General features: G+C 40.1%; 1 protein-coding gene across 1 annotated transcript; it reads left to right on the top strand.

Moving 5' to 3' along the window:
• Positions 1-3663: 3663 nt before the first annotated feature.
• On the top strand, positions 3664-10999 carry LOC113024301 (PWWP domain-containing DNA repair factor 3A). Its single transcript, XM_026171237.2, has 14 exons — positions 3664-3871; positions 4534-4713; positions 4861-5174; positions 5303-5531; positions 5702-5845; positions 5929-5999; positions 6255-6331; positions 7243-7303; positions 7397-7472; positions 7595-7645; positions 7773-8008; positions 10070-10291; positions 10396-10484; positions 10569-10999. Exons 2-14 carry the CDS (start codon positions 4707-4709, stop codon positions 10645-10647), a joined length of 1656 nt encoding a protein of 551 aa, XP_026027022.1. The 5' UTR covers positions 3664-3871; positions 4534-4706; the 3' UTR covers positions 10648-10999.
• Positions 11000-11588: the final 589 nt, after the last annotated feature.

The raw sequence follows: 11588 nt of genomic DNA on the forward strand, positions 1-11588 counted from the left end.
CATTTCTTTAATTAAAAATTCAACAACTAATTGTTCTGCTTTAACAAAAAAATGAATACCCAAATCACAGATTCAGCATCCATTGTTATTCCACAATCAACACTAAAAATGTTGATTTCTCTTAAAAGAAAAAAGGCTAAGCAGACACAGAGTGTCCTGTGAATAACCCACACAGGAAATGTGTGATCAGGGATCAAGATTAGACGGAGTCTTACCTAACATTAGGACATTAAATTAGACAGACATTCAGTTAAAAACCTACAAACAGAGAATGACATTAAACATTTCCTGCAATGGAACGACAAGTCATCCTACTGAGTGCTTCCATAAACCACTAAATAGGATTAAGCCAGGATAGACCTGTTATTTTGTTCTACTCAACCACATGGGAACATCAAACAAGCAGCAAAGAGTGGAGAATTTGATCTTTTGCGGCTGGGTAAATCCAGTCAGAGAACAGACCCATTGATGTGGTGGAGGCTGTAAAGGTTGGGCACTCCTGTGATCTTTCTCTCGAGGGCTATAATAAGGCAGCAAAGAGTTGAGGCTGATAAATGGGAACGCTCAATCATCTCCAAATGAAGAGGTGGTTATATTGTGCCAAACGGCGTGTTATAAATTATTGTTAATTAGTCTTTGTAGATGATAGGCAGTGACACAGGTGTGACTATAATAGTCTTCACTGATTTAGCACTTTGGTGCTCAGCAAGTGCTACTTCTGGGGATCATTCAGTGAAAATGCATGCCAGCGTTGTGACACCATAACACCATAAGCACTGATATTTGAAGTGTGATCTTCACAAAGCAATCAGCAGTAGGAACACAAATCTTACAAGAACCTTCAAGTTTCATGTTTATGTCACCCTGAAAACGAAGCAAACGGCAGTCTCCTATAAAAATGGGTGGAGTGTGAGATGAAGTGCATGCAGCAGTGAACGGATGATAAGTTTTAATGTTTACCAGGCTGATTGGGAACAGAGGTGTGTCCACCCCTCGGCTGCTGGAATGAATAACCTACCCCATATTTTCTGCTCCGGCTGCTCACAGACCTCTCCTTAGTCCCCGACAGTGAAGTCATGTTGGAGGTGAGAGGAATGGGGAGGAGGAGAGGAGAGGAGAAAGAACCTCTGCTACAGCTTCACATCCAAAAATAAATAAATAAAAAAATAAAAAATAAAGACCACCGGATCAATTTCAATTAACCACACGCCCCAGCAGTTTGCTCTTCTCGGGCTGGTGGTAACCTCACGCCACTTCCAGATGCATGATGAACCCAGTTACATCCCCATGCTGCGTCTAAGAGACACACAATAAAAAATCACAGATGGTTTCGGTCTCTTCTTAACAAACCGCACGGTTTGTTGCGTCTAAAATAGCCCTCGAATTACTCCTAAAAGCACACAAGAATCACACAGGTCGGTGAAAAAGACCGCTCCCCTTCAGCAGAGTCTATGAGCTGAATGAAGCTCTCTGTTCAACAGCGCTCTAGAGTGGCACCGCACTCAGCCCAGCCTCTCTCCATCAGCTCTGCGTCTCAGGCTGGCCAGGTAAAGCAAACACCCCCACCCCCCTCAGGGGGTAGCTGAAATTCCGACGCACGGCGCAGGTCTCCTTCTCTAACTAGACCGTGTGAGATTCGGCTGGTTCAGACCACTGCTACAGAAGTCATCTCCTCGTTGTTTGTACTTTGAGTGTTACTATCTGCGCCCTCCTCTTGACTTCCTGCGGCTCCGCCGAAGCCAGCAGTTGACTGAAGAGACAGGAGCAAGAACGCACATCTGGATGAAGGCGGGGCCAATTTATCCCTCATCTGCCTCAGGCCAATGCACGTCCAAAGGTGCCAGTTGAGTGACAGGTGGATTTCTGCCTGATTAAAGTGGAAAGTGGTGGAGTTTAGGAACATAACTTTAAGGTGTTTAAAAAAAATTGTAAGCTTTCAAGTCATTTTGACCAAAGCTATAAAAACTTTGTATTTATGCGAGATTCATTTTTGGACAGTATGGACTGAGAAAAAATATACTTACATATAAATAACAATTAAACCGATTTTCTATGAGGAAAATCCAACGAATGGAGGCATTTCAAAGACTTTACTTATTTATTTGTATTTTATTTTTTTTAGTTTGGTGTCTTGGAAGTACTTGGATTTTAATTCCTGATTACAGCCCCGAAAACCTCTCAATCAAGCAGGCAGTGGTATCAGATAGAATAAAATGGATGAAGAAAATCATCAAATTACAACGAGACTAAAAAATGTTAAATAACTGTGTACTCAGTGTCAAAGACATCTCAGCCCTGTTGCTGTAAGCTTAACCACCGGCCTTTGACCTCTGTCAGTCAAACAGAAACAAAAACAAATAAAAAAAGTGTCAATTGTGACTTTTCAGCAGGTAAAGCTGTAGGGTGGTGAGCCCCTAATTGAAGAAAATATCTGTAGAAAGCAAAGCTAGGACTGTAGCATTAAGATCCAAGCATGAGCAGCAGCAATACTTCTACGTGATGGAAAGGTTTAGGAAACCCATGTGAACACAGGATGAGTGGTCACACAGTGCCCTCTTTTGTTCCCAGGAGGGCATTGCGGTTGAAACCAGACACCAACAGGTAAGTGAAAGTAGACTGTTGAACAGACCTGTTTCCCATCCTTTCCCACTCTTTTTCCTTTTTAATGACTGCGTAATCAGAGAAGATTTTGCTTTTTTTCTTTCTTGCTTAGTCTTTCACACTTTTTTACCAGAAGAGATTTTGCTGCACTAAAGGTGAGTGTCGATTTTAGAGAAAGAAGTGGTATTGTGAGCGCTCTGCAGTTGGGTAGTGTCGCTTTGACTTACACTTTTAACACAGAAATTTCAAAAAGAAACAAACAAACAAAAAACCTACAGGCATGCTGTTTTTAATTTTGCAAATGGTTAGCACGTCTAACAGGAAAAAAGTCCTGGGCTCAAATCCGGGGTTGTGTAGCCTTGCTTTGTATAGTCTGCATGTTCTCCCTGCCCATAATTGTGAAAGTGGACTTGTGTGGTTGTCTCTAGGTTTTCGCTCTGCGAGAATTTGGACAAGCAGGTTGTACTCTGCTACCCCTATGATAAACTAGATAAGCTTCAACGCTGAATTAGAGCACAGCAGTAAATAATAAATAAATAAATAGAATAAAACGAAATAAATACAAATAAAAAAGATTACACGAATAGCAAAACAAGCTTTTTTATGTGTCTCTGTAAAACTCTGTGGATCTGGAAGCAAGTTACAGTAAAAAAAAAAAAGTCACATGACTGTCTTTTTTTCTATGTGTGTATATATATAACTTATTGAATTTGGTAGCTTTTTGTGAGATTGGAAGACAATGTCGCTTTAGAGTTAATACAGCAAAAAATGGGGGCAGTTTCAAAAAATTCAAAATTAAACCCGGTATGTTTGGGTGGCATTTTTTTTCATATTACATTTTTATTTGAATTATTTAATTCTTGCCTCCTACCCATGCATAAGCCTATTAAAATCTCTTCTAAACAGTATATAGCTGCAAGTTGTGCACACATCCTGTGCTCAACCACAACACTAAATCCGTGAACAGCCAAGCGTGTCCTTCTCGCTTTTTCAGACATAAAATCACGCCCTCCGGTCCAGATGGTGGCGGCAAATCTTTTAGTGTGGTATACAGTCCACGAGAAATAACAAACATTTGTTAACAGGAATTGTCTGCACGACGCATTGCTTTCACTATTGACTGCAGGTTTTGTTTCGGGGTTAGGAACTCCTTTTTTTCGTGCAACTTTTGGTAACGGTGAATGTTTACATGCAACAACTATGTCAAGGGTTTTAACTGGAGCTAAAAGCTAGCGAGTGGCACAAAAATACCGAGTTTAGGGTTCCTAAGGTAAGTGGCTAGTTGTAGCTCTTGTCATTACTTCGCTTGACTCGGGCAGAGGTGGTCAGTCAGTCGCTATTTTTTATGGGTCTACGTCGTAGTTTGGCGGCAGTTAATTTGTTGCATTGCTTGTTTTAGTTGATCCGTACGTCAACGTTATTGCATTATATAAAGGGCGGAATAGTGACATGGCTTTAGTGTGACAAGTGGCGCATAACTACAATACGGAACTGTGTAAACCCCCGTGAACAACTTTGTGATTTGTTAGAAACTAGGTTTTTATGCCTGTTTACTAGCGAGCAAGTCTTGTTAGCAAGCGATCGCTCTTATCTGGTTGACCTGCAGCACATCTTGGGCGTTGCGCTGTTACTGCACCGTTAAACTTTGTTTTTCAAATGTTTGTTGTGCCGTTTGCACATGTATGGTTTTCTTAAAACCCAAATTCATAAATGGTAGAGTTTCCCGTTAAAAAGGTACTTAGACGCCCAGTTCCAGGACACTGTTGTCTCCGTGACAACAGCTTTTCCGCATATTTGTGAATTCACTACGCATGTCAAGAATAACCTGCGAATATCGCGTTTAGTGCCAAACTCATCCAAGGCGAAAGTACGGCCTACTAAGCATGCCGATTGAGCAACATCGCCTTACTTTACTTTTTTTTTTTTAATCAGGCATAAAGCTACTGCGGCTACCGGTTTATCCACCCTGGCGCCTACTACGGACCTTCAACTCCCCCAAATAAAGAAAATAAGCCCCGATTAATGTCAGATCGCTGGTATTCCGGTGTCCCAATGAACTCCAGGGAAAGCTTTCCACAAGGAGGAATACACCAAATATTACAGCAATGAAAGGTAATCAAAACTTTTATGAACGAGAACTCTGAGTTACATTTTAGAAAGTCGTTGAGACAGCCAGATGTTTTTATATGAACACACAAATTTACTCAAAATGACAGTAGAAAAATGACCACGTGATTTTTTTTTTCTCTCCCCCCCTAGGTGCACCTGGAAAAACAAGGAAAAAGGAACCTAAAAAGAAGTCGCCAGAGAAAGACCCCTCAGATGCGGTTTTGTCCCCCAGCACAGATGATTCAAGTGCTGTGCCAGGCAGCGGCAACTGCAGCGACTGCGGCCTTGTCTTTTCAATAGAGGCTAGTACTCCAAAAAATGAAAGGGAGAAAATGAGGTTTGCACAAGAAGCCTGCTTGACCTCCACACCAGTCTACAGCACCACCTATGATGTCCCGTCAACCATTTCAGGCTCCCCTCCTGAAGGGGAGCTACAATACACTGAGTTCATCACTCAGATAAAGGTATGGTATAAAAGTGAAATTTATATATTTTTATAATCCCACATAGCTTCAGTGAATTCAGTTTCCTTTTGTTATGTTCTGTTTTATGTCCTAATTTCCTTCGGGATTAATAAAGTATTCTGATTTAGACAACAGCGGTAGATTCACAGTCAAAACCTCAACGTAAGCGTAAGAGACCGGTTAAACAAAGACAGACAAAGACGCAAACGCAGACCGATGGTAAAACCGATGATCCTCCAGTCAAGTGCCGGCGTGGTAGGAAGCCAAAAAGAGAGACTGGGAATTTAAATAAAGAGAAATCATCCTCCCGCTCCAGGCCAAGATTTGAACTCCAGAAGGCTGAAGCAGAAAGTCAAGGTAGTGTATTATTCAGTACTGTTGTCCCCAAGCACAGCCAGTTCTGTGAAGCCACATTTTTTACATTTGTTTTTTATTTTGCACAGTCTGTCTTGCATGTCATGTGTTTTTAATTGGCATGGAGAGCTGCAGGTGTGCTCTAATTCTGTCTCTTCTTAACTCCACAATAGATGACTCCATGATGTCTTCGGATCTTTCAATAGAACTGAGTCATCATGAAGAACAGCTGTCTACTTTGTCCTACCAGAAGGATGACATAAGTGATGAGGAGGACGAGGAAGAGCTCCCAAGTTTCCTGATGCGGACAGACGAAAGTGAGCGAGACCACAAGGATAACTGGAGTCTGTGACGGTACAGGACACTGAGTTGATTTGTTTATTTTTGTTTTGACTTTCAGAGCCCCCATCCATTACCGAAGGAGCATTTGTGTGGCACAAATATAGAAACTATCCATATTGGCCTGCATTGGTGAGTACATAATGGTGACATGTGATAAAATCACAATTTAGCAGATTCTGGTTAATGTTTTCCTTTTCTTTTATTGAATCAATGCCTTAAATGCTTTTTTGATACGTGCTGTCAGTCAGCCTACTATTGTATATCTTGAATTTACTAGATGATGAATCAAAAAAAGTGTTCACTGTTAAAATGACAATAATTGCCCATGAAAAACATTGACTCACCTTTTGTTTTGTTTTTTATTTGTTGTTTTGTTTGCTGTAGGTAAAAAGTGTGAACAGAAAGCACAGAAAAGCCAGTATCATCTTCATTGATGACTCAATCATTGAGAAAAAGAAAGGGTAGGATGTTTTCTCTTTTTGCTTTGTTGTTTCTTGCTTGTCTTTAGGTGATTACATACACTCACCAGCCACTTTACAAAGTACACCTTGGTTGGACATGTAGGTCCACAATGTGGATCTCCCTTTACACCATACTCCAAAGGTCATTTGAGAACCGTGAACCCACTGTCATGTTCAAGAAAGTACTTTGAGATTATTTGAGCTTTGCGAAATGGTGCTTTATCTTTCTGGAAGGGATAAAGGGTGATGGACATGGTCAGTAACAATGCTCAAGTAGGCTGGGGCATTTAAACAATGCTAAAGTGGTACTAAGGGTCCTAAAATGTGGCATGAAAATATCAATCCTCACTATTGCATCACCACTAGCAGCCTGAGCCATTGAGACAAGGCAGGATAGATCCATGCTTTCATGTCGTTTATGCCAAATTCTGATTCTACTATCTGAATAATGGTCAACAGACCAGGCACCATTTTTCCCATCTTCTATTTCTCCAGTTGGAAATGTACAATTTTTGGTGAGCCGTTGTGATTTGTAGCCTAGGTTTCCTGTTCTTAGCTGATAGTAGTGGCACCCACTGCTGCCTAGTAAATCCTAGCAATCATTGTGTGGGAAAGTCCAGTTTATAAAATATTCATGGCAGTCCAACTGGCAGCAACATCTATTTAAAGACATTTAAATCACCTTTGTTCCCCATTCTAATGCTCAGTCTGAATTTCAGCAGGTTGTCTTGGTCATGTCTACATGCCTAAATGCATCGGGTTATTGCCATGTGATTAGCTAATTAGATATTTGCATTAAAAATTTGAACTGTATCCAATGAAGTGGCTGATTAGTGTATGCACATTACTTAGTGTTGTTACATTTATGTTATTTAAATAAACGTTTCAGTTGGGTGTTTGTGTTTCTAAAGGTTTGCTGTGGCTCTAAAATGCTTGAAACCTTTTGACTGTGAAGAAGCTAATGAACTCATGGTAAGAACTGCTCACAGAGTATGTTCGGATTTCTGAAAATGTTCACTTGACACAACGGTAAACTGTTTTTGCTTTTTTGTTGGTTTTAAACAGTGTAAAGCCAAAGAAAGCTATGATGCTGCAATATCATGGTCCCTGGATCTCATAACCGACTACAGATTTCGGATTGGTGAGTTGCTTATGTAATGCCTCAGCAAGCAGAAACACTGTTGTGTGTGATATGTTGTTTAAACAATATTGGGATGATATCACTGAATTAGCTGCAGTACTAATCATGTTTTATCTTTGTAGCATGTGGCTCATTTTCTGGCTCCTTCATACAGTACTTTGATCACGATATGAGTAAGTTTCATCCTTGACCTGGAATCAGAAATTTCAACGAGGCTAGCACAGAATTAAAAAGTTGAATACACCTACAGATTCGCTAGGCCCCGATGTTGCTCTTGACTGCTGGTCTGAATTGGTTTAGGTTATCCTGTGAGGAGGAGGTATCCAAAGGCAGCTTCAGAGAGACTAACCATCATCAGTGATTCAACAATGGAGGAGCCATGTGATGTTAAGGAGGACAGCTTTAGTGAACAGCAGAAGGAAATAAGGTGTTCAAAGAGGTTGTTGCCAGATCGGACCCATGCTGCCCACAACCGCGCAAATGAGAAGCTCGTACATTTCATTGTCAAGCAACACATGGTCGACGCACACCTCCTGGTATGAATGACTCTGTTGCTTTTCTGCTGGTGTAATTCTTGTTCCATATCATTTAATCCAATATAGGTATACCAAGAAACTGTTCAGTGTGCATAGCAGTGACTTGGCCGATAGAGTTTTAGGGGGTGATTGTTTGTGTTCCTCAAAAAGCTACAGTTCTGGTGTCACTTCACTAAAATTATGTAAATGTTGCAGCAGTGCTGAGTAATGAGTGCTGCTTTGATCTTTTAGGACAGCCCAAACTGAAACAGAAGCAGAAAGCAGAGTTTTTTACCAGCTCAAAATAATTTAATATTCTGAGTAATTTGGACTATTTGTTTTCCTTTATGCCACCAAAGTTTTATGAGATGAAAACTCATATTTGGTTTCTGTGGCTCAACTTAGGCTTGAAACTTTCCTGCTCAAATTATGTAACTTTTCAGCTTTTGAGTTATTGACTGCAACAGTGCCGGATCTAGTGCACCGCTAACCTGACCCCACTGTGGGCTGCCCATTGTGGGCTGTGTGGGTACGCCAGTACTGGGGGTAGTGGGTTTGCCCATTTAAAAAGCCCATAAAGGGGCCCCCAAAAGGTAAAACTGCTGCCAGCCCTGTGTGGGAACACCCAACTGTGAGACCCACGTGAGAAATGTGTGGGTTTGCCCCAACCCACACAGCTTCACAGTTCACCCACTGCACAAGCACGTTTGTAGGCCACGGTTTTCATCTGTTTTTACAATACAGAATCACAATACATATAAAGACTGGGTGAGGTTGAAACACCAATCAACAACAAGGGCTTTGAAGTGCTGCAAGAGAAGAGCCCTGTTCTGCCCTACTAATGAAGTTACAATAGATCCAAACAAAAGCCTTTCAACTGTAATTCTTCGTGGAAACCAAATATGCCTTGACTTTGACTTCCTCTTTTAGCTGGCGTTACCATCTTGGAAGTTTAGAAAAAACACATGATGACCAGCTGACTTAAAACATGTAGCCACTGGTGACCTTTCATCTGAATTCCTTTAGTTGCTTTTATGTGCAGAGATCCTTTTTTTGTGTCTGTTTGTTTGTTTTTGTTTTAATAAATCTTGATTAGTTTTCACAGCATATACCAGCCCAAATGTGGATTTCAACAACTAAATCATAAACAACAATTTGTTTTTTGTTTTGTTTTTTATTTTAAACTTATTTCCAGTGTGTGGAAACAAATGCACGTCTCCTTTGGCCATAGCATCACATTTGCCACAGTTACATAGGTCTGGAAATTAAAGATAGTCAAAGACTAGACATTTAAATTCAACTTGCCATCATTTATGTTCTTCTTAGTTCCTTGTTATAGTAATGGAAAGAAGGATCGGGATAGATTTTTATTAACACTTTTTTTTTTTATTTCATTTATATAGTACAATACTATGGTTATCATCAACAAATGCATATTATTTTTCTGTTATAAAGGTTAATGTTTTACCTTGATTGATGACATACCACTCATGATTATATGCTATTATTTGCTGATGCTGATAACTGTTTATAGCTGAAATGCCCTAGTTTGCCGTTAGGTAAACGCAAAGAGGTACTTATAAGTGAGTACCAATATTTTGTTTGTCCTAACTATTTATCAAGACCAGGTGTCCTATGCTCTTATACGTTTCTGAATTGCGCGCTCTGTTAGTATGACACCAGAGCAAAGTCAAAAGCCGTCTCTGTTAAGACGTGGAGATTTATTTGAATAAAGTACGGGTGGTAGAGGCCACAACGAATGTAAGCTGACCTCGATTTTAGTATACCGTACTTACAAATTTAAGTTCACCCCAGTAATGTCCAATACTTTCAGGAGCTCAACCAGTTATGCAAAGAGTGTGCCAGAGCATGCAAAAATTAAACAAACATATGGATGAATATTGAAAGTATTTGCATATGAATGCTATAAAAAAAAATAAATAAATAAAAAAATAAAAAAAAATTTCAGTTGCAGTTCTTTTTAAAATCTGACATCTGAGCTGCGCCACACTAAGATGTGATGGCATAAGAAACTATAATTGATTGAATAAATCTCTTCCCATTGTATCACACTTCCTACAGGCTGTGATCCATGGACAGGAGAAGTCCAGGTGGCTTCGCTCCTTCTTAAGTGACAATCGTAGACGAGTGGTGAACATATACCTTGAAGATGACCATCAGCTCGACCAAGTCTACTGCTACCTAAATGAGCTCTATACAGCAGCTGTGGCCAACGCCCCCTGCGTAGCTGATGTGAAATCCATGGATCGTGTCCCTTTTGTCCTGGATGTGCTTCTTCCTGAGGTGAGCTAAAGCCTGCATGAGTGCTCACAGGTTTTGTTTGCAATGTTTCCTGATATGCAGTTCAGTTTCTGTAGTCCAGGTGTTATGAGTTTGTTTCTGTGCAGGCCATTATTTATGCCATTGCTGGAGTGGACAACATTTCAGTAAAAACAGCAGAAGAAAAATACCTCAGGGGGCGGCGTATAAGTAACAGGTAAGACTTTCATATGTTAAATTTTTAAAAAGAATGACTTCATTGATAAATACTAATTTTTTGTTGTTGTTGTTGTTGTTTCAGAGAAAGGCAGCAGTTTGATTTAAAGATTGAGCAGCAAATGAGGAAGAAATCGCATCCAAACACTTCCATTATTCTCTGACTGTCGGTCTGAGTGTCAAGATTTGTGACATTTTGAGTGTTTTAAGTTTTGTTTATAAGTAATGCAGCCATAACCGGTGTGCCTTGCAATCAATCACTGCACTGTTTTGTTTTTGTTTGTTTGTTTTTTTTGTTTGTTTTTGTATACTTGTAAAAAGTGAATATCAAGCATATAATAAAACCTAAAAACAGGCCATGAAATGTAATCATGAAAGGCAGTTTCATCACCTAACTTTATTCCGTAAGTGGAAATGTACACATGGCCAAATCGCTTCTCAAGCAGCTCAAGTATTAATGATCTGTCTGCATGTGCTTTTATCAGAGTTTTACATGAAATAAAAAGTGTTATAAAACTTTTTGTTGAACTGTGAAGGTTCTCATAAACACTAAAGGGACAGTCACACAGAGACCATAGAAAGGCAAAAAACCCTCTGCAATGGTGAAGAAAGTGGTAATAAACATTCCCCCACATCAAGGTGAGCAAATGAAGCAACCACCAATGAGAGAGAAGGATACCCCTGATTCACATATGATGGGGTGGAAAATGAATTGGAGGCAATCGGATCCTGGAGCGTTTATAATTTCCATGCCAGTAATTGACAGTTGCTCTATGGACACGTCTCAATAAAAGGCCAAATGCCAACAGACTTCGTCACACCAGCAATAATAAACAGTACAGTACATACAGTTTGTGTGTTTGCTGATGTTGAGCTGATAGAAGCTGCATTTGAAATTAAGTGACACTTAAAAATATTAGTCCCTTTATGCCCCTTGCTCCTAGATGCCGAAGGGCCGCAACAGCTACTTATTGGTACATGCAGTCATTAAATATCGATAAATTAAGACACCGGACCACTTTGCCTCGTTCATCTCTTTTTACCTGGTGAATAATACACGAACAGGACTGCTTTCATGTGTTACAGTTTAGGTTCAAATCAGTTT

The sequence above is a fragment of the Astatotilapia calliptera genome, chromosome 1 (genome assembly GCF_964374335.1).
Source record: "Astatotilapia calliptera chromosome 1, fAstCal68.1, whole genome shotgun sequence".
NCBI lineage: Eukaryota > Metazoa > Chordata > Actinopteri > Cichliformes > Cichlidae > Astatotilapia > Astatotilapia calliptera.

Excerpts from the sequence above, each read along its gene's own strand:
- LOC113024301 (XM_026171237.2), top strand. Across the intron at positions 6,000-6,254 it reads ATCCATATTGGCCTGCATTG|GTAAAAAGTGTGAACAGAAA; the intron begins GTGAGTACATAA and ends TGTTTGCTGTAG. Across the intron at positions 10,485-10,568 it reads GGGCGGCGTATAAGTAACAG|AGAAAGGCAGCAGTTTGATT; the intron begins GTAAGACTTTCA and ends TTGTTGTTTCAG.